At 46.7% G+C, this 26,410-nt stretch overlaps 1 protein-coding gene across 6 annotated transcripts in view; it reads left to right on the forward strand.

Annotated features, from left to right (window-relative positions):
- The window catches only part of OSBP2 (oxysterol binding protein 2), a 197,735-nt gene that overhangs the window by 87,599 nt on the left and 83,726 nt on the right, over positions 1 to 26,410 (forward strand). The window contains exon 1 of one of the 6 annotated variants that reach the window (XM_074390936.1): positions 919 to 9,948. The exons of 3 other annotated variants lie outside the window; for them this stretch is intronic. Coding sequence is in view for 1 of the 3 variants with exons in the window: in XM_074390935.1 (XP_074247036.1) it covers positions 17,166 to 17,199 (34 nt within the window). In the remaining 2 variants the exon portion in view is untranslated. 2 more of the 6 variants (XM_074390937.1, XM_074390935.1) reach the window with 2 other exon arrangements.

Consider the following 26,410-nt stretch of genomic DNA (forward strand, 5'->3'; position numbering starts at 1 on the left):
CTTCCTGTAAATGCTTCCTGCAGACATCTACTTGCAAGCCCCCGGGTAAAAAGTTTGCATTTATACTTTTTAATGAATAGTCTCTTTAGGGTTTAATTAGTCATTGTGTCTATGCATGAATGATTCATAATCTGATTTTGCCACCAGCATATGGCAGTTAAAGTCAGATGAATAAAAATAATATTCTCAAGCAAAATGAACTGTACTCTCTGGCCAGTTATCATTGCAACATGTTTTATAGAGATAAAAGTTGATTGGCAGACGTTACAAGTTTTGGGTTGTCTTGTCTCTTCGGGAGAAAGTGAACCCTATGAAAAGCACAAGTCTCTGGTCTTTCATGCCAGCACTGTGAGGGCCACAGTCTCTAATATTCCCCAGGCAGCCTAACATTGGGGAGGTGCTCTGCGCTCATGTGAGTAATGTTAATAACCACTACGAGGTATGCCTACTGTGTGCCTGGCATGTTTACATAGTGAGACCTGGTCTCTAAAAAAATATGTTTCAATAATTTTAAAAATAAAATTATTTCATTCTCTCCTCCTCTATTTAATTTTCTTTGTACCTGTTTTTAATGAAGGAGATAATATGAATCTTTGACATATTATAATCTACTTTAAATTATTAATTTGCTACTTCCCAAACCATTTAAGAAGCTAACAACAGTTACATATTTTCCAGGAGGCTTAGGTGGGAGGATACCTAAGCCTGGGAGGTGGAAGTTGCAGTGAGTTGAGATTGTATCACTGCGCTCGAGCCTGGGGGACAAAGTGAGACCATCTCAAAAAAAGAAAAAATTCCCCTTACTTTTTGTATTATTGTTGTTTTATATTTTACTCACACATGTATACATTCCACAAAGCATTATAATTGTCGTTGTTTTAAACAATCAATATTTATATAACTACGGTTTGGTTTTTTTTTTTTGTATTTATAACTACCTTTTTTTCTTTCTTTGTTTTTTTGTTTTTTTGTTTTTTTTTGGTTGGTTGGTTTGCTTTTGTTTTGTTTTGTTTTTAGACAGAGTCTCACTCTGTCACCCAGGCTGGAGTGCAGTGGCACAATCTCCACTCACTGCAACCTCCACCTCCCAGGTTCAAGCAATTCTCCTGACTCAGCCTCCCAAGTAGCTGGGACTACAGGTACACATCACTGCACCCAGCCAATGTTTTAAATTTTTTTTGTAGAGATGGGATGTCATCATCTTGCCCGGGCTGGTCTCGAACTCCTGAGCTCAAGTGATCCTCCTGCCTAAGCCTCCCAAAGTGCTGAAATTACAGATGTGAGCCACTGGAACTGACCTAAGATTTTCTGTCTTGGCCCTTTTATCTGTCTATGCCCCTTGCTTTTCTATCAAAGCCCTTTTTATATTCAGGGCTTTGACTATGATGTGTGTAGGTAAGGTTTTTTTGTTTCTGCTTCTTGGGGCTCACTGAGCTTCTTGAATCTGTGGGTTAATGTCTTTCACCAGATTTGGGGAAATTTATCACCATCATTTCATCTACAACTGCTTCTGAACCTCTTCTCTCTTCTCTTTTCCTCTTGCAGGACACAAATTACACTTACATTAGACTTTTTGACCCACATGTCTTATGCACTACTCTATCTTTTCCATTCTTTTTAATCTCTAGATATTTTCTATTGACCAGTTTTTTAGTTCACTAAACTTGCTTTCAGCCTTATCCATTCTGTTGTTAAACCTATTCAGTGCATTCTTAACTTCAGATATATTTTTAAATCTTGGAATATCTATTTGATTATTTGTATAGATTTCCAATTCTGTTGAAATGCTCCATGTTTTCATCCATTTTGTCATCTTTCTTTTTTAAAAATACTTACTCATCATAGTTATTTTCACACTGGCTCCTTACCAATCAAGCTGCTTTGAACACCCTAGATATGCCAAGTGGTTTTTCTCACTGGTTCTTGACATTTCAGCCATCTGTATTTTTGGAAGTTTACATTTCTCTTCTGTAGTATTTTCTCTGGTTGCCCTAACTGCCATGGGCTTCATGCAGGAAGAGCATTGACTCTTTGAGAACTTTCCAGGGTCTATGAGGGCAGTCACACCAGGCTCCAGCTTTATGTGCATATAGCTGCTTGGTGACTGCTGAGGGAAATGCCAATCTCCTGGCCTGGATCCACCTCACTGAGGGCCCTTGGTTAACCAAGGACACAGGATAGTAACCAGAGTTGAACGTGGTTTTCCTGTTTTTACTCCTTATGAATCCAAGTTTTAGAACATTCTAAACATACATGTGTAAAAAAATTTTTTAAATAAACATACATGTATTTATCAGGGAAATTACTTTGATATTAAATTCCGTTATTTTAAATTCTCTTCTATTCTTAGTTAATACATGTACTTTAGGTAAGAATCATCAGGTTAATTTTTTTCTCTTTTTTAATACCAAACTTCTGTTTGTTAAAACTTTTTTATTTTTATTTTTATTTATTTGTTTGTTTTTGAGACAGAGTCTTGCTCTGTCTCCCAGGCTGGAGTGCAGTGATGCAATCTCAGCTCACTACAACCTCCACTACCTGGATTCAAGCGATTCTCATGTCTCAGCCTCATGAATAACTGGGATTACAGGCACATGCCACCATGCCTTCTAATTTTTATATTTTTAGTAGAGACAGGGGCTTCACCATGTTGGCAAGGCTCGAACTCCTGACCTCAAGTGATCCACCCACCTCAGCCTCCCAAAGTGCTGGGATTACAGGCGTGACCCACTGTGGTAGGCCAAAATTTGTTTTTATTGTAGCAAAATACACCTATCATAACATTTACCATATTAACCACTTTTTAAGTGTAATGTTCAGTGGTGTGAAGTATATTGGTGTTGTTGTGCATCTATGACCATCAATGATCTACCTATCCATCTCCAGAACTCCTTTCATTTTGCAAAACTCTTGATCCATGAAACAATAATGCCCCCATTCCCCACTCCCTTTAGCCCCTGGCACCCACCATTCTACTTTCTGTCTGTTTGGATTTGACTATTCTAGCTACCTTATATAAGTGGAATCATATGGTATTTGTCTTTCTGTGACTGACCTATTTCCCTTAGCATAATGTCTTCCAGGTTTTTTCATGCTGTAGCATGTGATAGGATTTCCTTCCTTTTTAAGGCTAACCAATATTCCATTGCATGGATAGACCACATTTTGTGTCTTTCATGTTTTAGCTATTGTGAACAACCTTGCTATGTTTATTGATTTATTGATTGATTGATTGAGACGGCTTCTCACTTTGTCGCCCAAGCTGGAGTGCCGTGGTGCGAATCTCAGCTCAATGCAACCTCCACCTCCCGGGTTGAAGTGGTTCTCCTGCCTTAGCCTCCCGAGTAGCTGGGACTACAGGCATGCACCACCATGCCCAGCTAATTTCTGTATTTTTTGTAGAGACAGGGTTTCACCATGTTGGCCAGGATGGTCTCTATCTCTTGACCTCGTGATCTGCCTGCCTCAGCCTCCCAAAGTGCTGGGATTATAGGCGTGAGCCACTGCACCTGGTTTGTTTTTATTATTATCATTATTTTGAGATGGAGCCTTGTCCTGTCACCCAGGCTGGTGTGCATTGGTACTATCTCAGCTCACTGCAACCTCTGCTTCCTGGGTTCAAGTGATTATCCTGCCTAAGCCTCCTGTGTAGCTGGGATTATAGGTGCCGGCCACCACGCCTGGCTAATTTTTTGTATTTTTATTAAAGACAGGATTTCACCACGTTGGTTAGGCTGGTCTCAAACCCCTGACCCTATGATCCGCCCACCTTGGCCTCCCGAAGTGCTGAGATTACAGGTGTAAGCCACCGCACCTGGCCCTATTTATTTATTTTTAATTAATTAATTTTTTTTTGAGACAGGGTCTCACCCAGGCTGGAGTGCAGTGACACAATCAAGGCTTACTGCAGCCTCAGCCTCCTGGGTTCAGGTGATCCTCCCACCACAGCCTCCTGAGTAACTAGGACTACAGGCGTCTGCCACCATGCCTGACTAATATTTGTATTTTTTTGTAGAGATGGGGTTTTGCCATGTTGCCCAGGCTGGTGTCAAACTCCTGGGCTCAAGCAATCTACCCACCTTGGTCTCCCAAAGTGCTAGCATTACAGGTGTGAACCACCATGCCCAGCCAATGCTGCTATGAATATTGGTGTACACATACCTCTTTGAGACCCTAGTATATGCCCAGAAGTGGAATTGCTGGGTCATAATGATAATCCTTTTTTTTTTTTTAATTTTTATTTGAGACGGAATCTTGCTCTGTTACCCAGGCTGGAGTGCAGTGGTGCAAATCTCGACTCACTGCAATCTCCACCTCCCAGCTTCAAGCAATTCCCGTGCCTCAGCCTCCTGAGTAGCTGGGACTACAGGCATGCACCACCACGCCTGGCTAATTTTTGTTTTTTTTTGTTTTTTTGTTTTTTTAAGTAGAGACGGGGGTTTCACCAGTTGGACAAGCTGGTCTTGGACTCCTGACCTCGTGATCCACCCACCTTGGCCTCCCAAAGTGCTGGGATTATAGGCGTGAGCCACAGCGCCCAGCCGATAATCCTATTTTTAATATTTTGAGGAACCTCTGTACTATTTTTCACAGCAGCTGCTGCACCATTTCATATTCCCACCAACGCTGAGTTTCAAATTCTCCACATCCTTGCCAGTACTTGTTATTTTCAGTTTTTTTTTTTTTATGGTAGCCATCCTAATGGGTATAAGGTGATATCTCACTGTGCTTTTAATTTGCATTTTCCTAATGATTCATGAAGCCAAGCATCTTTTCATGTACATATTGAACATTTGTGAAATGTCTTTGGAAAAATGTCTACTCAAGTCCTTTGCCCATTTTTGAATCGGGTTGGGTTTTTTTGTTGTTAAGTTTTAGGAGTTCTGTATTCTGAATATTAATCCCTTATCATACTTATGATTTGCAAATATTTTCTCACCTTCTGTGGATTATTTCTTTTACTTGGTTGATAGTGTCCTTTGAGGCATAAATTTTTTTTATTTTCACAAAGTCCATTTTGTCTATTTTTGTTGTTGTTGTTGTCTGTGCCTTTGGTGTCACATCCAAGAAATCTTTGCCAATTCCAACATTGTGAAGCTTTTGCACTAAGGTTTTGCTTATAACTGTTCTATAGTTTTAGCTCTTACATTTCAGTCTTTGATCCATTTGAGTTAATTTTTGTATGTGGTGTTAGGTAAGGGTTTGACTTCATTCTTTAGTATGTGGATACACCCTTTTCACAGCACCGTTTGTTGAAAAGACTATTCTTTCCCTATTGAATTGTCTTGGCACACTTGTCAGAAATCATTTGATCATCTGGGCATGGTGGTTCACACCTGTAATCCCAGCACTTTGGAAGGCCGAGGCGGGTGGATCACTTGAGGTCAGGAGTTCAAGACCAGCCTGGCCAACATGATGAAACCTGGTCTCTACTAAAAAACATAAAAATTAGCTGGCCGTGGTGGCACACACCTATAGTCCTAGCTCCTTGAGAGGCTGAGGTGGCACAATCACTTGAACCCAGGAGGCGGAGGTTGCAGTGAGTCGAGATCAGCCACTGCACTCAAGCCTAGGTGACAGAGTGAGATTCTGTCTCAAAAAAAAAAAAAAATCATTTGATCCTATATGCAAGGGGTTATTTATTTATTTACTTATTTATTTATTTTTGAGACAGGGTCTCACTGTGTCGCCCAGGCTGGAATGCAGTGGCACAATATCAGCTCACTGCAGCCTCTGCCTGCCAGATTCAACCCATCCTCCTGCCTCAGCCTCCCAAGTGGCTGGGACTACAGGCATGCGCCACCACACCCAGCTGATTTTTGTATTTTTATTTGCGACAGGGTCTTATCATATTAGACAAGCTTGTCTTGAAGAACCCTTAGCCTCGAGTGATCTGCCCACCTTGGCCTCCCGAAGTACTGGAATTACAGGTGCCAGTCACCACACCCGGCCTGCAATGGTTTATTTTTGAATTGCCATTAGAGTTTTAGGACTGAAAGATAACTGCAGGAAGTAGTTAGTCCAATGCCTTCTTATTACAGAGGAGGAAACTGAGGCCCAAAGACAAAGGACAACTTGCCCTGGGTTTCATAGTGACAGAGCTGAAAGTACATCCTGGGGCTGACTCCACATCTGATGCTTTTAAAAGCTAGTTGTTAGTTTGCTTTGCTGTCAGAATAGTGTTACATCAGTTACCATTTTGATAGAAATGGCAAGTGCATTTTTCATTCTGCCGAAAATGTATGTGGTTTCCTCTTCACCATGCCTGTGGACCAGTCACTGGCAGCACCTATGTTTTGAAGCATTACAATGGTGAGAATAGGACACCTGTTTGGTGGGTTTCTATTTGCCCTGACATTTAGTTTGCAGCTTGAAAGGGTCCTGAATATAGCTGTGTAATAACCTACTACAGAATGTCTTCCCAGTGTCCATTTGTCTTTATTGGCTATGGCAAGGAACCCTGATCTTTGAATTTGCTAGCAACCAGAGCCTCTTTCGGTCATGGCTACCAGTAAGACAGACCTAGGCTAGGCTGCTGTCCCAAAGGTTGTCTTGGCAGAGGCTGGGCTAGGAGTGGGAACAGGGATAGCAGGGAATATGAATTAGACAAAATTCCAAAGTGGATTTAAAATTATGCCATTCTTAGTATTTCCTGGGCTGGGTTTGCTCATTCAAGAGCTATTAAGCCCCTCTCAGTGGTACTGTGGACACTTTGCTGGGAGCTGACGGGCCCCTCACAAAACCAGAAGGCAAGAAGAACTCTTAAGGATTTTCTGGAGGAGGTTAAGAGAGAAGGCAGGGACCCAGGGAAGAGGCTGCCATGCAGGACCAGGGAAAGAGGAGGAGGGGTTGGTTCCAGGCCTCCAGAAGTGTCAGAAGGAAATGGTAAGCCAAGGAGGCACTGATGGAACCTGGGGCGGGCTGGTTCTGAGCGGGGAGGAAGGGATGGGGCAAGGACATACTTCTATCTTCAGAGAACACCTGAGACAGCAAAGCACAGCTGGGCTGGGAGGGCAGATGGGGGATTTGCTTTAGATTTGACAGCAACATTGGTGACACAGGTGGCATTCCAGGTAGATTGGGGATGATTTAGTAGTTGTCAGCTGCAGTGACAGACACAGTCTGTCTGCCAGAACGAGCATGTGTAGTGGCAAGTACAAAGAGCAGGGCCAGAGCAGTGGGGCAGAGGTAGAAGACAGCCTGGGGCAGACGTGTCTTCCAGCCTTTGTATGTGAGAATTAGTGGCACATATTCCAATTATTTGGCTTTTCCAGAACCCAGAAAATAATGAGGTAACTGGCACTGGGTGCAGTGGCCCATGCCTGTAATCCCAGCACTTTGGGAGGCCAAGGAGGGTGGATCACAAGGTCAGGAGGTCAAGACCATCCTGGCTAACATGGTGAAACCCCTTCTCTACTAAAAATACAAAAAAATTAGCTAGGCGTGGTGGCAGGTGCCTGTAGTCCCAGCTACGCAAGCAGCTGAGGCAGGAGAATTGCCTGAACCCTGGAGGCAGAGGTTGAGCCAAGATCATGCCACTGCACTCCAGCCTGGGCAACAGAGTGAGACTCTGTCTCAAAAAAAAAAAAAAAAAAAAAAAAAAGGGATAACTGAACTGAGATTTAATATCTTGCTCTGAGACTTGGGTTGTTTGTGTTGGTTCCAAACCCTGAATCTTTTGGGTCTTCAATTTGTGGGCATGTCAATGGAAATTCTAAACTTTGTGTTAATGGTGTGTGTGTGTCTGTCTGTCTATCTCTGTGTCAGTGTGTTTAGAAATGGGCTTCTCTGGGTTCCTCACTGGTCTTCTGGAAGGTGGGGTTATAGACATGCTGGTGAATTCTGAATGTTTCATATATTAGCTATTAACAGAGTTAAAGAAATCTTTTGTCATAAAACATTCCAGGAATTTCATTCCAAATGAGGAAATACGTAAAGACTTGTCCACTCGGCAAACGTTGGGTGTTTGGGAGGTGATTGTGTACCCAGTCCCCATATTTGAAGCATGTGACCATTGCAGCAAAAAGCTCATGTAACCTGGTGCTCCTGAGCACTAATGTTTCTTGTCATTGAGTTTTGACAGTACAGTACTTAAAGAGAAGAAAAATAAGCTCTTGGAAGTAATTTTCAAGTAGAGGTAGCAGTTTCATTTTTTTTTTTAAGGCACCACATGTGGAATGTGCTTCCTTTATTTGATGTGAAATCTGAAGGAGGTTTTGCCTCCTGCCACATTTCCTAAGTGATAAATGCCCCTTCATGTTCCACCTGTGCCCTTCATGAATGTTTTGCTCCATGATCTTTTTGTAGCAGTCATGGTCAGTGAATGTTTGAGCAGGGTCCTCTGTACCTACTTGGACAGCAATTATTAACCTCAACTTGAATGCGTTCTATTTGATCTTTCCCCTTCAAAGTGGGAGCTCACCAAATGATAAAAACCAAGGTGTCTTTGGATTTGAATTAACGTGGCATTAAAAAGTTATAGTTGCTTTTAAAAGAATTAGGCAGGGCTAGAGGCGGTGGCTCACACCTGTAATCTCAGTGCTTTGAGGAGGCTGAGACAGCAGGGTCACTTGAGGCCAGGATTTTGAGAACAGCTTGGACAACACAGCAAGACCCCATTTCAACAACAACAACAAACTCCTAGCTGGATGTGGTGGTGCGCACCTGTGGTCCTAGCTATTGAGGAGGCTGAGGTAGGAGGATCGCTTGAGCCCAGGAATTCAAGGCTGCAGTGAACTATGATCGTGTCACTGAACCCCAGCCTGGGTGATAGAGCAAGACCCTGTCTCTAAATAAATCAAATGAATAAATGAATGAATGAATGACAGGAGTTGCCCATTTAGCTCAATGAAGGTAGAGTATCCTCATCCTGGACTCCAGAAAGGCCTAAGGCAGGTCATGAAATAGGCAGAACCTGGAACCGGAAGGAGCCCCAACCCACTGTCATGTCCCAGAGGAGAAACTGAGGCTTAGGTGGCCTGGGTCCTGTTGCTGATCTGTGGCAGAGGCCAAGTCAGAACCAGTGACCCCCAGGGACTTTCCTGGCTGGGAAGGAGGAGCAGTGGGAAGGATTTGAACAGAATGTGGAAGCGGTTCTGCGAGATGTCATCAGGCTCTAGCAGTCTGTTGGTTGGTACCCGGGGAGGGAATTGGATTCCAAGTGGGGATGGGACTCCATCTCCCCTAGTTCCCGAGATAGACTCGCCTGTAACTGGATCACTCCTTGCAACCCCAGAGCGTATGATGGGCACCATGGGCCATCCAAGAGCCCCTCCCCTGCTGGGTCCAGGCAAAGGGCCAGCCCTCTCTAGCCTAGATTGGGGTGCGATAGCGCCCTTAGTGTCGTGTCGGGTTTCGTGCCAGGCTTGGGCATTTTAAGAGGCTGAGCTGCGCCTTCCTCTGCCAGCCTGCGTCCCGCCACGGAGAGCTCGCCTTTGTCTAGCCCTCTGGGCGAGAGAAGAACGCTAATCCTAGCTTGGGACAGGGCTGTCGGAGGCGCGCCGGATCCTACGGGGACCGACCAGTGGCCTCGCGTGGCTCTCATCGCTCTCGGAGCGGGGCTCCACGGGGCGGAGGCAGCCTCCTCTGGCGGTGGGGAGGAGACTGGAGGAATGAGAACGCAGCGCGGCGCGCCTCTGCCGCGCTCAGGCTGACTGGCGGGCGCCCGAGCTGCTTGCTCTCTGAGCTCGCGGGCTGGACGCTGTCCGTGGTGCTGAAGCGGCGCCCGCGGCAGGGAGGCGGGCCCGGGGCTGCCGGGCAGCACACACCCAATCCCGGGACCGCCCTCCTTCTCCCCGGCTCGGAGAGGCGGTGGCAGCCGGCACTGCACCCAGATGGACTGAGAGCGCGGCGGCGGGAAGGCGGCGGCGGCGGCGGCAGCAGCAGCTGCAAGAGCCCCCGCAGCCTCGGGGCAGGACCCACGTCGACACCCGAGAGCCCCTCCCTGGGGTGAGTCAGGGCAGGCGGAGCAGGGATGGGGTAAACGGGTCCTGGGGCAAGGGATCGCTTGGGCTTTAAAATTTCCCTTCCCCGTTGTAAATTTCCTCCAGCCCAGATCTTGAGCAGCCTGCAGGGCCGAGGGCTCAGAGCTATGCCCCCGCACTTTCCCAGTCCTGGGATAAAGGGCAGGCCCCTCTGCCCTCACATGCCAGGGGACAAAGGGTTTAGCCAGAAGCCAGACAGTCACAAGGCATGTCCTCCTCTCCACCTTGGGTGCAGCCCATAACAAGGTACCAGGAAAAGCTGTTTGCCTGGGCTGGTGCCACAGAGGGGACACCTTCCCATCTCTGGTCTCTGTTCAGAGGCCTGGCCCCAGGCAACCCAACCACTGGAATTCAGCCCAGACAGAGGCCAGCCATCTTTTAGCAGGGGAAGGCAAGCTTCAGACTTCACTGGGGCTACAAGTGAGAAAGAAGTAAAGCCCTTTCCCTGCCTCCTTCCAGTTTCCTGAGCTGCCATGATCAGTACTTCAGGGTGACTTCATTGCACCTGGCTGTTACAAGTGAGCGGGACTCAAGCAGAGGAGCTCTGAAGTGGATACTGGGCAGGCACTGCCTGCCAGTGGGGTGTGTGTGTGTGTGTGTGTGTGTGTGTGTGTGTGGTGTTCCCAGCACGCAAAGGGGATTTTAAACTCCAGTGGTGCCTGTCACAGGAAAAGCCCTTCTCCAGCCAGCCTGTGCCTCTGAGTAAGCAGTTTGGGGTCACGCTGGGCAGCTACCCAGCCAGAGGAGCTTTGAGCTTCCTCAGCCCCTACAGCTGCCCCCCTTCTGCCTTGAGCCATCTGCTGAAGGGGGAGATGTGTTTAAACTTGATGGGTCACCTCTGCCTTCGATCCTACCAGCATTCGGTTCCCATCTCCATCACCTGGCAAGGTCAGACAGATAGATGTCTTAACTCCTAGAACTGGATGGGTGGGCTTCTGGGGGCTTCACTGCCTAGACAAAGGGCATTTGGTGTAGTGGGGAGGAAAGAGAGTGGAAAGAGGAGGTGGAATTAGTGGGACCATCCTCCAGGGCCCTGGAGACATCTAGCTGTGCTAGATTCCAAGCTGTGTGAGATGCCTGTTATAACCCGATGGATGTAAATGAAGCTTCTGAATCTTGACAGGTTCATTGCTGGAGGACTCAGGTCTATGTTTTGTTCCGTCTGTCTAGCTTAAGTTGTGCGCATCAGAAATGACTCTGGTGGGCAGCTTCCCTGGATCATCGGATGCCTGATGATGCCGATGAAATTAAAGAGAAGTGGGGAAGATGTGTGAGATGATGTGCTGGTTTTAGGGTCAGTGTGAGCTGCAGTGGTGCTGCAGTGCTGATGGAAATGTATGCCAAGAATGTGTTAGCATTACCTGCATAAAGCAGACCACTTGGTACCCAGGTACCATTTGTTTCTCACCAACGTTCTGTAGAGAGGGAAGGTCATAAGGGAAAAGTATAATAACTGCACATCTGACATATATTTGATTTACATTATTCTTGACCGCTTTTTTCAACTGTATAGACACTTTATATTTTGGCCAGATGAATGAACCTCTTTAGAGAATGGTTGTCTGGAAGGATGGCTGACTCATGACTCTACTTTGACATTCTTGCTGACTTGTTCATAAAAATATGAAGTCCAGAAGCATAATGGCAGGGCAACTAAGCAGTAGGACATTGTTTTTGCTTTGGGAAAATGGTGTATTTGAGCTTTGCATGTTATTTGTTTTGAAAATTACATTTATAGCCAAAAAGTTTCCCATTGATCAAGTTGAGATTGAGATATATACATGTATTTTTAACCCATTGTCTGAGCAACTTAAAACATCCTCAATAATTAAAGTGGGATCAAGTTCTCCTCCGTAACTGAGGAAGATACTCTTTGAGGGTTGACCCTGGGTGATTGATACACAGTCCTAGCTTCAGCTCACAGTCTCTGTTCAGAAGTCCTGACTGGCTTGTATCACATGCAAGCCTGCATTTACGCACAGTGATAAAATGTGTATGAAAAATACGAACACTGTTTTTGTCTGGATTTCTCAAGGCAGCAGACAAAGATGTAGTTAGAGATGACTATTTGTCAATAGAACACACTTCATTTTGGTGAAAGCAATTGATCTTGGGTTCCTGGTAGAATAGTTAAGTGTTAGAGACGGTGGCAACAGCTGTGTGGTATAAACGAGTGAAAAGAGATTCAGCTTTGCAGATTTCGAGACCTGAGTCTGAATCCTGATTTTAACCTATTATTAATTGTATGCCATGATTTAACTTCTGTAAGCGTCTTTTTTATTATTTGTGAAATGGAGAAAATAATACCTGCCTGGTTTGCACAGGATTGGCATGTGGGTGCTTAGTGTTATTCTAAATGCCTTGCCATTGTCTGCCTCCACTGGTTATTAAAGGAACAAAAGTGTGTTTAGCCAAAATTACCTCAAATTCTTGTCATTCAGGAACATTGACTAGCTAGCCCTGGAGCTTAGGTAAAAGGACAAAGGAACTGTTTCCTCTGGGAGGATGGAGCCTAAATGCCAAAGGCCATGAGGAGTCTGTTCAGAGAAGTCCCTTCCAAGACGGCCTTTGTGGCAACGGAGGTTTTGTTACATGGAGAGGCTTCTCTGTCCTGATGTTCTGTCTGTCTGATACTGGATTTCCTCCAGCGATGTGTGTCTCCCCCTGCTTCTGTCCTGCATGCCTTGTGGTAATAACAGCTAAAATGGGAAGGTGCTTGTTTCAGGTCAGGCTTGCCTGCAGTAACTCAGTCATCATTATGACCCTGTGAGAGGCAAACCATTGCCATCCTTATTATACAAATGAAGAGACTGAAGTCAGACACGTCACAGTGCCCTAGGTCTGACTCTGGCCCCACTTCTACAGCATGAGGAGAGGACCTCACAGATGAGCTTTTGACACAGAAAGGAAGGGCAGCAGAGCAGGAGTGACCTCAGAGCAGGCTCACAATCCAGTGCTCTCTCCTCCCATTGAGATGAGAGCACCCCATTGCTTGGTGGCAAGAGGAGGAAGAATAAGCAGGGGTTAGGGCCTGCCAGGTAGAATCGAAATGGGGAGGAGCTGGTGTCAGGTACCTTCCCTTCCTGGCCTGCCATATTATCCTGTCTCCAGGATGGCGCTTGAGATCTCAGCAGCTGGGGCAGCGGCCGCAGCAGTAATCAGAGCTAGAGGGTGGAGCAGAGCCCTTGGAAATCAACTAGGTCAACCTCTCATGATATGAATGAAGAGCTTGAGGCCCAGAGAGGAAATGACTCATCCATGGAGGTGTTGCAGGGGAGGAGGGAGGTCTTCATTCCACTGCCATGGACAGGAGCCCCTCCTAATGGACTGCTCTTCAGTGCCTCTGTGGGAAGCCTGGGTGTTGCCGGTGGCTCTGTCAGAAAGGGCTGCCCAAGTCCAGGGACCTCCATGGATCCTAGAGATACCACTGAGCTGGACAGCTCCTTTTTCTCCCTCCCCACCTAACAGCTCCATCTGGCCCCTGCTGGCACAGGACTGCTGTTTGCAGACTGCATTGATTTCCATTTCCCGGGTGAGGAGATAATTTAAAGATTATTCAGTTGAGTTTTTGGTTCCCTTGACTTGAGTCCTTTCTCCAAGAGCACCTGCTGCCAATAGCCTGAGCCCCAGGCATTGAAATAGAAAGAGGCAGCTGTTGCCCATAAACTTGAATTGTTTACGAAGTGTGTGTGATTTCTTATAGCTGCTTTGCACCCATACCCAGCCTCGATGGTTACTTAATGAGTGTACCCGAGAGCTTGCTTTTTCCACTGACAGGCATTTCATGATGCTGAACCTTCCTCCATTCCTGCAGGCACACTCCTTTCCCTAGGCTGCCATTTTCGGTTACGGGTCCCATCCATGTAGGTCTCCTACCCTGAACCCCAGCCCCTGCAAGACTCAACTCCTCTTCCTTCTGCCTGAGGCCATGCCCTGTCCATTTTCTACCACATTTTCTCTGGATTCTGTTGCTTCCCTCCAGCCATTCTTCCACTGCCCTGATTGGGCTCCTCATTACTGACTCTGCAATGCCTTTCAACGGGGGTGCCTCCCTGCATGGGGTCCCTTGTAGACTTGTCCCTGTGTGTGCAGGCAGATTAATCTTTCAGGAACACAGATTCTGCTCTCGGCACTGCTTTCCTGCTGACCCTTCCCTGGCCCACTGCTGTCTTCAGGATGAAGGCAGATGCCTCAGCCTGGCCTGGAAGGACTTTCTGCAGACTGGCCCAGCTCCCTGCCTCTCACACAGCAGCTAGGCCTGCTCTCCCTCCCCACGTGGCACTCTCCTTCCCTGAACGTGTCCCTTCCCTCTCCCCCCTCCAGTTTCAGAGCTGCCTCCTCCAAGCCACCTTCCTCCCCTGAGCTTCCTGAGTTTTCTTTCCCTGCCGAAATCCAGAGCATGCTTGCTCAGTCAGCTATTCAAGGAATCTGGCTGTGTCTTTTTTTTTTTTTTAAGGTGTTCTTTCTCTGCTGCCCAGTGCAGTGATGTGATCAGTTTTATACTTCACTGTAGCCTCAACATCCCAGGCTCAGGTGATCCTGATCCTCCTGCCTTAGCCTCCCGAGTAGCTGGGACTACAGGCACATGCCATCATGCCCAGCTAATTTATTTTAATTTTTTTTTGTAGAGACAAGGTCTTGCTGTGTTGCCTAGGCAGGTCTGGAACTCCTGGGCTAGAGCAATCCTCCTGTCTCTTCCTCCCAAAGTACTGGGATTACAGGTGTGAGCTACATTGCCCAGCCAACCAGGTTTTACTGTGGGCCACGTACAGTGTGGAGCAGCAGTAATGCCAAAGCGAGTGTTGCAGGTTGAATTGTCATAAGAAAGGTATACACAGAACACACGGGGAAGAACCGTAAAAAGGTATGTTAGGCTGGGCATGGTAGCTCACATCTGTACTCCCAGCACTGTGGGAGAATTGCTTGAGCCCAGGAGTTCGAGACCAGCCCAAGCAACATAGCAAGATCCTGTCGCTACAAAAAAACTGAAAATAAAAAAATTAGTTGGGCGTGGTGGGGTGCCCCTGCAGTCCTAGCTGCTCAGGATACTGAGGTGGGAGGAACATTTGAGCTCTGGAGGTTAAGGCTGTAGTAAGTCATGACCACTCTACTGCACTCCAGCCTGAGTGATAGAGTGAGACCCTGTCCCAAAAGGAAAAAAGATACGTTGAAGTCCTAACCCCCTGCACCTGTGAACAGGACTTTGTTTGGAAATAGAGTCTTTGCAAATGTAATCAAGTCAAGATGAGGTCATATGGGTGATTCCTAATCCAGTATGTCTGATGTCCTTATGAGAATAGAGAAATGTGGACTTAGACACACACCCAGAGGAGACCATCAGGTGAAGACCAAAGAGAGGAAGGTCGTGTGAAGTTGGAGGCAGAGATTGGAACTATGCTGCCACAGCCAAGGAACACCTGAAGCTTCCAGGAGCTGGAAGAGGCAAGGAAGAATTCTGCCCTAGGGCCTTCGTAGGGAAAGTAGTCCTGCTGACACTTTGATTTTAGACATCTGGTCTCCAGAATGGCAAGAAGATGAATTTCTGTTGTTTTATGCCACAAAATTTTTGGCAGCCCTTAGGAAACTAATACAGTGAGTAGGACTCCTTCCCAGCCCAGGTGCTGGATATTTTTCGAGGAGACACACTCTCCAATGGAGCCTTATGAGTCAGTGTGGTGAGTGCAGCAAGAAATCTAGAAGAGTGTGATGAAGACTCTGAGAAAGACGCTCCACCAAGCAGCCTTCCAGCCCCTTGCTGGGGTGGCAACTGTCAAGGAAGGCTCCTTGGGGGAGGGGAAGCTCATACCTCATGTTCAGAGATGAGTGGAAGTCCACCAAGGGAGTGAAAGGCAGATTATCTCAGGCCCCACGAGTGAAGGCATGAGGGCAGGGAGCAGCCAGTGGAGCCAAGGCCTGGGACTGGGGCGTGCTGAGCCCCACAAGGCTTAGCTCCTGGTAGGCTGTGGTTTGCAAAGGACTTTGAACTTGAACTTGCTACTGTTTCTATCAGGGAGCCATGGAAGAGAAATGACAGGGGGCAGATGGTGTTTTAAGTAAATTTATTTCTATAATATCATGGAAGATGGATCTGAAGGGGTACACATCAAAGCTGAGACCCCAGAAGTAAGCAAGGGGTATGGCTGGTCAAGGTGGAAAAGAAGATAATGGATTTGCAAATGATTTTTTCAGGACTTGTGGATTCATTGCATGTAGGGACACAAGGAGAGGGAGAAACTGTAGGAGCTGACCCTCAGGTGTCTGGCTGGTGCTGAGGGAAAGAAAGAATTGTCTGGAGAGGGAAAAGTTATGATGAGGGAGCAGAGGAGAGCTGTCGGGCTCAGCTGGGGACTCAGCCGGATGCCTTGAATAGCTGAATGAGCAAGTATGCTCTGGATTTAGGCAAGGAAACAAAACTCAGGAAGCTCAGGGGAGGAAAAAGGTGGGGGACATCCAGGAGACAGTGGAGGTCTGCAGCTTGGAGGGGGGACTGTGCAGGTGCTACGGATGGGGAAATGTGAGCAGGGAGATAGGACGTGGAGCTATGGGATGGACACCATTTGCTCGGGCCCCATGATGGAGTGAGAAGAGGATGGGAGTGAGGACTGACTCATGCCTGAAGTAATGACAGAGGAGGTTAGAAGACAGTGGATGTATGGCAAGAGGACCAGCGGGTTTCAAAGAGGAGTGGTTGGTGTGACTCAAGCCTTCCACAGGAAGTGCCCTAACGAGGGCATCAGACATGGCCACTGGATTCAGAGATGACTTGTCTGAGCCTCAGTGCACCTGTCGTTTCTTGCCCTTCTCCGTGTCTTCTGTGTACACTTGCTTATGACACCCTCTATCCGTTTCTGGAACCTCTCCTGACACCCCTCTGGACCATGATGAGGTAAATGCAGGTGCATGCCTGGACATCTGCACAGGTAGCCTCTCCTGGGCCACATTCCTGAGCAGCCACAGCCATTAATCTCAAGGTCACTGTTGTCCATGGCCATGAGCTTCTACCAGAAGCCTGGCCGCAGATGATGGGGTGAGGCCTGCAGCCTGGCCAGAAGACAGGTACTGTACCTGAGCCTCTGCCCCCACACCTGGTTGCAGCTGTGTCCTGTCCATTCTTTGCAGGGCCCATCACCATGGGCAGCTCTGCTCCTCCGCCTCATAGGAATTGTGCCACGGGTGCGTCAAATGATCCAGCCCCTCTCTGATTGCTGCCTTCCAGGTTGGTCTGTGTGCACTAATGCAGTGGCTTCTCTGATGTGATATCTGGACCCTCCTGCCCGAAAACTCACCCAAGGAGTATCCTATATACCTGACCTTCCACCATTAGAGAATCCCTCGTAGGGCATCACAGGTTTCAGCGTGAGCTGGAGCTGATTTTGGCATGCAATCTCCAACTGGAATTTGTTGAGACATTAATTTTAGTTAGGAAACACAAGATTGCAAAATATTTCAAGATTCTAAAATTTATAACATAAAATTTAGTCATCTTTCATGACCCCTCTCCTTCTCACTTGTCTCCCTAGAGTTACATGCACCAATTTGTTAATAATGGTGTTTTCCAGATCTGTTCCCATGCATTTACAAAGTCATATGAGTACACACAACCACACGCACACATGTATGTATATAAAATGATAATGTACTGTACATGCTGATTAGAAGCTTGCTTTTTCCCTTATCAATGTATTTTGGAGATCTTTACATCTTGATACAAATATACCTATTTTCTTTCTTTTTAGTTTCTAATTTTTAAATTTTATTTTATTTTTATTTTTTGAGACAGGGTCTTGCTCTGTCACCCAGGCTGGAGTACAGTGGTGTGATCTCAGCTTACTGCAATCTTTTCCTCCTGGGTTCAAGAGATTCTCATGCCTCAGCCTCCTGAGTAGCTGGGATTACAGGCATGCACCACCACGCTTGGCTATATATTTTTAAAAATATTTTTAAATACAGAGTCTTACTTTGTCACCCAAGTTGAAGTGCAGTGGTATAAGCATAGCTCACTGCAGTCTTGACCTCCTGGCTCAAGGCATCCTCCTGTGTCAGCCTCCGAAGTACTAGAACTACAAGCACATGCCACCACGCCTGACTAATTTTTTATTTTTTGTAGAGAGAGGTTCTTGCTATGTTGCCCAGGCTGGTCTCGATCTCTTGCCTCAAGCAATCCTCCCTCTTTGGCCACCCAAAGTGCTGGGATTACAGGCATGAGCCACCATACCCAGCCAGACTTGTCATTCTTATTCATTTATTTATTTTTTTGAGACAGAGTCTCACTCTGTCACCCAGGCTGGAGTGTAGTGGTGCAATTTCAGCTCACTGCAACCTCCACCTCCCAGGTTCAAGTGATTCTCCTGCCTCAGCCTCCCGAGTAGCTGGGATTACAGGCATATGCCACCATACATGGCTAATTTTTGTATTTTTAGTAGAGATGGGGTTGCACCATGTTGGCCAGGCTAGTCTCGAACTCCTGACCTCAAGTGATCTGCCCACCTCTGCCTCCCAAAGTGTTGGGATTACAGGCATAAGCCATCACACCTGGCCTCATTTTTAAAAGAACAGCATAGAATTCTATAGTGCATTATAATGTATTTAATCATGTTCCTCTTGATGAACAATTAGATTCTTCACATGTTATTACTATTCCAAGATTTGCTGTGGCAAATATTCCTCTACATGCATCTTTTACATATGTGTGAGTTTTTCCATTTCATAGATTTCTAGGAGTGGAATTGCTATGTTTCAAGGGGATGCACCTGAAAAATATCAACAGACGCTATAAAATTGTCAACCAAAAAGAATGCCTAAATTGATATGATCCAACAGTGTGTATTGTCCGCAGAGGCAACCCGTCATTCTTTTTACTCCTTGTTACTCTGATGGGTGAATGAAAAGGCATTTCCTTGCTCTATTTTGCATTTCCCTTATTCTCATTGAGACTGTGTCTACTCTTATCTGTTTATTTACTGATCCTGTGTATTTTGTGACTTGTATATTTATATCTTTTGCCACTGTAACTCTGGATATTTGTGGATTTAATTGCTGATTTATAGAAGCTTATTCTCGTTATGGTTATTTCTCCTTTGTTGGTTATATATTTTGAAAGCATTTTTTCTTTGTTGCTTATCTTTTCACTGTTTATGTTGTGCTGTGGAATTTCTAAATGTTTACATTGTGAAGACTATCAATCAGCGGCTTGTTTTTTAGTAGAGTGGGGAAAATGGAGCTTGGAGGCTTACAATGTTGCATTCCTTTTTTTTTTTTTTTTTTTTTGAGAGACAAGAGTCTTGCTCTGATGCCCAGGCTGGAGTGCAGTGGCACAGTCTCAGCTCACTGCAACATCTGCCTCTCAGATTCAAGTGATTCTCCTGCCTCAGCCTCCTGAGTAGCTGGAATTACAGGTGTGCACCACCATGCCTGGCTAATTTTTGTATCTTTAGCAGAGATGGGGTTTCACCATGTTGCCCAGGCTGGTCTTGAACTCCTGGCCTCAAGTGATCCACCTGCTTCAGCCTCCAAAGTGCTGGCTCAAGGCATCCTCCTGCTCAAGGCAGGACAGGAGGGGACACATTTCAACCCGTTACCGTGAGATAGCCCCAGGTCTGGATAAGAATCTGGGAAGTGAAGCTCAGAGAGGCTCCTGTATTTGCTTTCAGCTGGGATTACAGGCATGAACCACCATGCCCCAGCTACAGTGTTGCATTCTCGATCCCTCTCCAGACTCTGCTTGCTCTTTGACTTGGAACAAAACTCCCCAACTTAACTAAACTTTAATTTTGCAAGCTATATAGCCATGCTGTCTGTCCTGCCCATCCTCACCTCTGTTGCTGCAGGGATCACAGTGATTACAGGAATCACAGGAGAAGCTGTCTTTGACAGGGCTTCACAGTCATTTCGAACTTCACAGTTAAACTGATTCCTTGATGGACATTGAGATTGACTCTTCTAGCACCAGCCTTGTATAGGGCAGTAGTGTGGGGACACCTGGTGCCAGGCTCATTTTTCCCAGGCGACTTTTATTTTATTTTATTTTATCGTTTTAGAGACAGAGTTTTGCTCTTGTCACCCAGGCTGGAGTGCAAAGGTGTGATCCCAGCTCACTGCAACCTCTGCCTCCCGGGTTCAAGCGATTCTCCTGTCTCAGCCTCCCTAGTAGCTGGGATTACAGGTATATGCCACCACGTCCAGCAAACTTTTGTGTTTTTAGTAGAGACAGGGATTCACCATGTTGGCCAGTCTGGTCTCGAACTCCTGACCTCAAGTGATCCATCCGCCTCAGCCTCCCAATGTGCTGGGATTATAGGCGAGTCATCGCGCCTGGCCCTAGATGACTTGAGTGCCCGCCTGTGCTGGAGATACTATCCTCACAGCTCTGCATAAGTAAGTATATGAGTCAGCTCAGGCTGTCATTGCAAAATGTTGCAGCTTCAGTGGCTTAAACAACAGAAGTTGATTCTTTCACACTCCTGGGGGCTGGAAGTCCAAGTTCCAGGTGTTGGAAGGTTTGGTTTCTTTGAGGCCTCCTCTGCTTGTGGATGGCTCCTTCCTTGCTGTGTCCCCACGTGGTCCCCCCTCTGGGTATATGTTTCTGTCCTCATCTCCACCTCTTCTTACGAAAATGCCAGGCATGTGGATTAGGGCTCACTCATATGATCTCATTGTTTTTGTTTGAGATGGAGTCTCACTCTGTCACCCAGGCTAAGCTGGAGGGCAGTGGCACAATTTCAGCTCACTGCAACCTCCGCCTTCTGGGTTTAAGTGATTCTGGTGCCTCAGTCTTCTGAGCAGCTAGCACTGCATACCACCATGCCCAGTGGCCAAAATGCCCAGGTAATTTTTGTGTTTTAGTAGAGATTGCTCTACTAAAACATGGGGTTCCACCATGTTGGCCAGGCTAGTCTCAAACCCCTGACCTCAGGTGATCTGCCCGCCTCAGCTTCCCAAAGTGCTGGGCCATATGATATATGATCTTGCTTTATTTTTATTTATTTAGAGATGGAGTTTCACTCTTGTTGCCCAGGCTGGAGTACAATGGCATGATCTCGGCTCACCGCAACCTCTACCTCCTGAGTTCAAGCGATTCTCCTGCCTCAGCCTCCCGAGTAGCTGGGATTACACGTGCGCACCATCATGCCCGGCTAATTTTTGTGTTTTTAGTAAAGACGGGGTTTCTCTGTGTTGGTCAGGGTGGTCTTGAACACCTGACCTCAGCTGATCCACCCGCCTTGGCTTCCCAAAGTGCTGGGATGACAGGTGTGAGTGGCTTCCCAAAGTGCTGGGATGTCAGGCGTGAGCCACCACACCTGACCCGATCTTTTTTTATCTTAATTACCTCTTTAAAGGGCCTATCTCCATAGAGAGTCACATTCTGAGGTACTGGGGGTTTGTACTCCAACATATGAGTTGTGTCAGGACATGTTTCAACCCGTTACAGGGAGATAGCACTGTGTCTGGATAAGAATCTGGGAAGGGAAGCTCAGAGAGGCTCCTGTACTTGCTTTCAGCTGCAATGAGCAGCTTGCAGATCTGAGTTCAGACTCCTGTATTTGACTCCAAAGCCCAGGCCTTTGGGTGACCTGACTGGTGTTAAAACTCTTTGGATTAGGCCAGGCGTGGTGGCTCACACCTGTAATCCCAGCACTTTGGGAGGTCAGGGCGGGAGGATTGCTTGAGCCAAGGAGTTGGAGACCAACCTGGGCAACATGGTGAAACCCTGTCTCTAAAAAATGCAAAACTTAGCCAGGCGTGGTGGCATATACTTGTAGTCCCAGCTACTTGGGTACCTCAGGTGGGAAGATGGCTTGAGCCCCCAGCAGGCAGATGTTGCAGTGAGCTGAGATCATGCCGCTGCACTCCAGCCTGGGCAACAGAGTGAGACCTTGTCTTTTTTAACAAAACAAAACAAAAAAGCACGTTGGGCTCCCCTACCCTGACTTCCTGCTCACTAGTCACCCATCTGTGTCCCCACCCCATGGCCTCATAACTCACACTCCCTGGGCAGAACATCTACTCCTTCAGTCTCTTCTGCACTTCCTCTGTCCTCCTGGGAAAGGGTTTTGCATAATAATTGAGTTAATTGAATGTATTATAGCTTGTTACATTTTTACTGTTGCTATGGGAAAGACTGCACAGTGTGACAGAGTATTTGCAATGCAGGACATTCCCCAGTAATCTTGCGCCCTCACAAAGCTGCTTTTGATGCGCACATGTTGCCTTCCCATCTCCCCTCTGGACATATGCTTGTACTTCCCGTGTTCGGCATCATATTAAACACAGCACCTTCATGCGCATCTCTTTTCACCAGGCTGGAGTGCAGTGGCACCATCTCGTCTCACTGCAACCTCCGCCTCCAAGCAATTCTTCTGCCTCAGCCTCCCCAGTAGCTGGGAATACAGGCATGCACCACCACACCTGGCTAATTTTTGTATTTTTACTAGAGACGAGGTTTCACCATGTTGGCCAGGCTAGCCTTGAACTCCTGACCTCATGATCCACCCATCTCAGCCTCCCAAAGTGCTGGGATTACAGGTGTGAGCCACCGCACCCGGCCTTCTTTTTCTTATTTCTTAGCCCAAAAGGTCATCTCCCGTCTTTTCATGCTCATTTTAATGGCTGCATAATATTCCACTGAGTTGCCATACTCTAATATTTTGAGTCATTACAGCTGTCGAGCATTTGAATTTCCCATTTGTGCTATTACAGATAATGATGCAGTAAATATCTTTGTACAGAAAGCCTTTTGCTTCTCTCGAATTATTTCCTGAGGGAAAATTCCCAGGAGTCAGATAACTGAGTTAAGGGCTGCAGCTGCATCATGGCATCTTGATGCACTGAAATATCACGTTATGGAACAAGTGTTCCAATGTTCCATGCCACCAACAAGTGAGCATGTCAGCTGCACTGTAATCTCACTGGCATTTGCTGCAAATAATTAAATACATTTTTGACAATTTTAATATAAGGATACTCCAAGGCTGCTTTAATTTGTATTGCTTTAATAACCAACAAAGGAGGAACATTCTGCAATAGATTCAATAGATTTGTATTTCAATTCCTTTTGTTGTCACTTTTATTTAAAAAAAAAAAAAGAATCATTGAAGATGAAACAGACAGTAATCCCTTGGGAATTCCAGCTCTTGATTATCTTGAGGAATCTGTCGGTGAAAGTAATATTTAGACTTCAACAAGCAAAAATCCTTTTGGTTTAGCTGGGCATGGTGGCACGTGCCTGTAATCCCAGCTACTCGGGAGGCTGAGGCAGGAGAATTGTTGAACCCAGGAGGAGGAGGTTGCGGTGAGCCGAGAGCGTGCCATTGCACTCCAGCCTGGGTAACAAAAGTGAAACTCGTCTCAAAAAAAAAAAAAATCCTTTTGGTTAATATTGACATAGCAATAGAATGAGGGCTGAGAAAAAGCCGATCTCCTCAGAGCCACCCGGCGGGACTGATCCCAACTCTCCATCCAGGCCCTCCAGGTAGCCTGGCCCACTGGCAGGCCACTCTTTCCAAATTCGTGTGCAGGGATGCCAGTGCAACCGCTCACTGGCTCCAGGGTAAAACCCTCCCGGCTCAGCTCCCAGAGAACTGGCCTCTGTCTCTTCTATTGCCCCTACCAGCAGAGGGCATGTGTGGACAGTCAGGGTAGGCACCACCCCTAGCTTTTCCATTTTTTCGAACTGAATGGCGCCTTCTCCACCATTTCCTTTTTTTTTTTTTTTTTTTTTTTTTGAGACAGTCTTACTCTGTTGCCCTGGCTGAAGTGCAGTGGCGTGATCTTGGCTGAGCTCCCCACAACCTCCACCTCCCGGGTTCAAGTGTCTCTCCTGCCTCTGCCTCCCAGGTACCTGAGATTACAGGTGTGTGCCACCATGTGTGGCTAATTTTTGTATTTTTAGTAGCGATGGGGTTTTACCATGTTGGTCAAGCTGGTCTTGAACTCCTGACCTCAAGTGATCTGTCCACCTCAGCCTCCCAAAGTGCTGAGATTACAGGCATGAGCCACCGTGCCCAAACCCCATTCCATTTTTCTGATCTAAAATAATCAATGATAAATGGGAGGTTTTTCCAATTGGAAGTTTTTTTAATTGCCTAGCAACACATGATCACAAATTGCTCTCAAATTAATTATTTGGTTTCAGTGCAGAAATCATTTATTGATGAGAATGGCAGTCAGCGTCTAAGAATGGCTATTCTTAGAACACTGCTGCTTTAAAGGGCTTCATTCTTAAGATATTTCCACAAGGACCACATATGCCTCACAAACTCTTGGAGAACCCGATTCTCCAGACAAACACAAAGAAGTTCGTTGCCTCTCCTCTGTGAGCCACAGCCCCTCATTAGTGACGAGCCCAAGGCCAGGATCAGGAAACCAAAGATCTCCAAGTCCCACAGCAGTTGAGGGCTGTAGCCAACTCAGGTCAGGAAGCCACCATTGGATCTTGTTCCCATGGGACTCCCAAGCTGGTGCTGGCATCTGTGTGGTCCCGCCAAGGGAGAGGTAGGGGTGCAAATGGGAAAGGGGGTTGTGAGGAGGTATGCACCAGAAATGCAGACAGGAGGACACAGTGATGGAAGGCTTGGGAAGACGGGCAGGGGGCGGGGCGGGTAATGCGGTTTGACAGGCTGGGCCCAAAAGGGCTCTTGAGGAGTGATTATGTTGCTTTCATGAATTAATTCAAATGATCTATTCATTCCCATGCACCTACCATGTGCTAGACTACATTGGAGGCTGAGAATAGTGAGAAAAGGCCTCCGACTCTGCCCTGAAAGAATTGACAGTCTGATGTGGGAGGTAGGTAAGTAAATAGGAATCTACAGTGGGCATGCTAGGTCCTGGGAAAGAAAGCTCAGGGCACTCAGGAAGCCCAGACTTGAGGAGATTCACCTGTGATCCTACTGGGTTTTTTGGTTGGTTTGTTGTTTTGAGACAGGGTCACCCAGGCTTGAGTGCAGTGATTCGATCTTAGCTCACTGCAGCCTCAGCCTCCCCAGGATCAAGCAATCCTCCCACCTCAGCCTCCCAAGTAGCTTGGACTACAGGTGTGCACCTCTATGCCCAACTAATTTTAAAAATATTTTTATAGAGATGGAGTTTTGCCATGTTGCCCAGGCTAGTCTCAAAGTCCTGGGCTCAAGCAACCAGCTCGCCTCGGCCCCCCAAAGTACTGGGATTACAGGCATGAGCTACCATGCCCAGCCAATCCTACTGTTTTAACAAGTTGGTATATGCATAGTTTTCATACAGTTATAAATATGTTGTGTGATTTGCCCTTTTCCTTTCCTTATTTTGTTTTTTAGCATGGTTTCTTATTTCCCTGACATTGTCACCTATAAAAACCTAAATGGCTCCCTGATATTCCATGAAATTGATGAAATAAAGTTGATGAAATTCACCTGCTGTTAGAGTTATGTTGCTTCATTTTTACAACAGATGGCCTTGGGTGCAGAACTTTTTGCACTTGTGATGAATCCAATTCATTTTACTGGGCTGCAGGGTGTGGATGTGCTTGTGGTTCTTTTTTTTTTTTTTTTGGATGGCGTCTTGCTCTCGCCAGGCTGGAGTGCAGTGGTGCGATCTCGGCTCACTGCAACCTCTGCCTCCCGGGTTCAAGTGATTCTCCTGCCTCAGCCTCCTGAGTAGCTGGGACCACAGGTACACACTACCATGCCCAGCTAATTTTTGTATTTCTTAGTAGAGACGGGTTTTACCATATTGGCCAGGATGGTCTCAATCCCTTGACCTCATGATCCGTCCGCCTCGGCCTCCTAAAGTGCTGGGATTACAGGTGTGAGCCACCATGCCCAGCCGCTCGCAGTTCTTAATGTACTACCCTGTTGTCCCCAGAGGCCTCAAGTAGTTCCTCGGGCTGCCATGAGTGTCTGGGGGACATGCTTCCCCGTGCTTCCATCCAGCACCAGGATGAATAACAGATATGCACACACGCACTCACATGAGTGCATAGGCACACACATCAATATGAATATAACTTGAGTGCGCGCGTGTGCTACATTATTGAGGAAAGGAAGGAACACAGTGGAAACTGAGTCTGATTAGTAATGATCTGGTAGCACGTGGAAGTGGGAGGCCGGTTTCTAGGGAGGCTGTTGCAGCGGCAGCAGCCCAGTTTGGACGTGACAAGGAAAGTGGTAACCGTAGACATGGGAGGAAAGCTCAAAGTAAACAGAGCAGCCAGTTTGATGAGGGGTCGTATAGGACTGTCGAGGGTCGTAGCTGCCTCTGGGATTGCCAGCCTAGGGAATTTGGAGTGAGCGGACATCAGGAAGTTTTCAGAGTTGGTGCATTTGGTTTTAGGAGGTCATAAAGAGGAGGTCTGGAGGCCTGAACCTAGATCTGTTCAAAAGACAACCATGGGCTAGCTGCTGTGGCTCACACATGTAATCCCAGCACTTTGGGAGGCCAAGGAGGGTGGATCA

Source organism: Saimiri boliviensis, chromosome 21 (genome assembly GCF_048565385.1).
Source record: "Saimiri boliviensis isolate mSaiBol1 chromosome 21, mSaiBol1.pri, whole genome shotgun sequence".
Taxonomy (NCBI): domain Eukaryota; kingdom Metazoa; phylum Chordata; class Mammalia; order Primates; family Cebidae; genus Saimiri; species Saimiri boliviensis.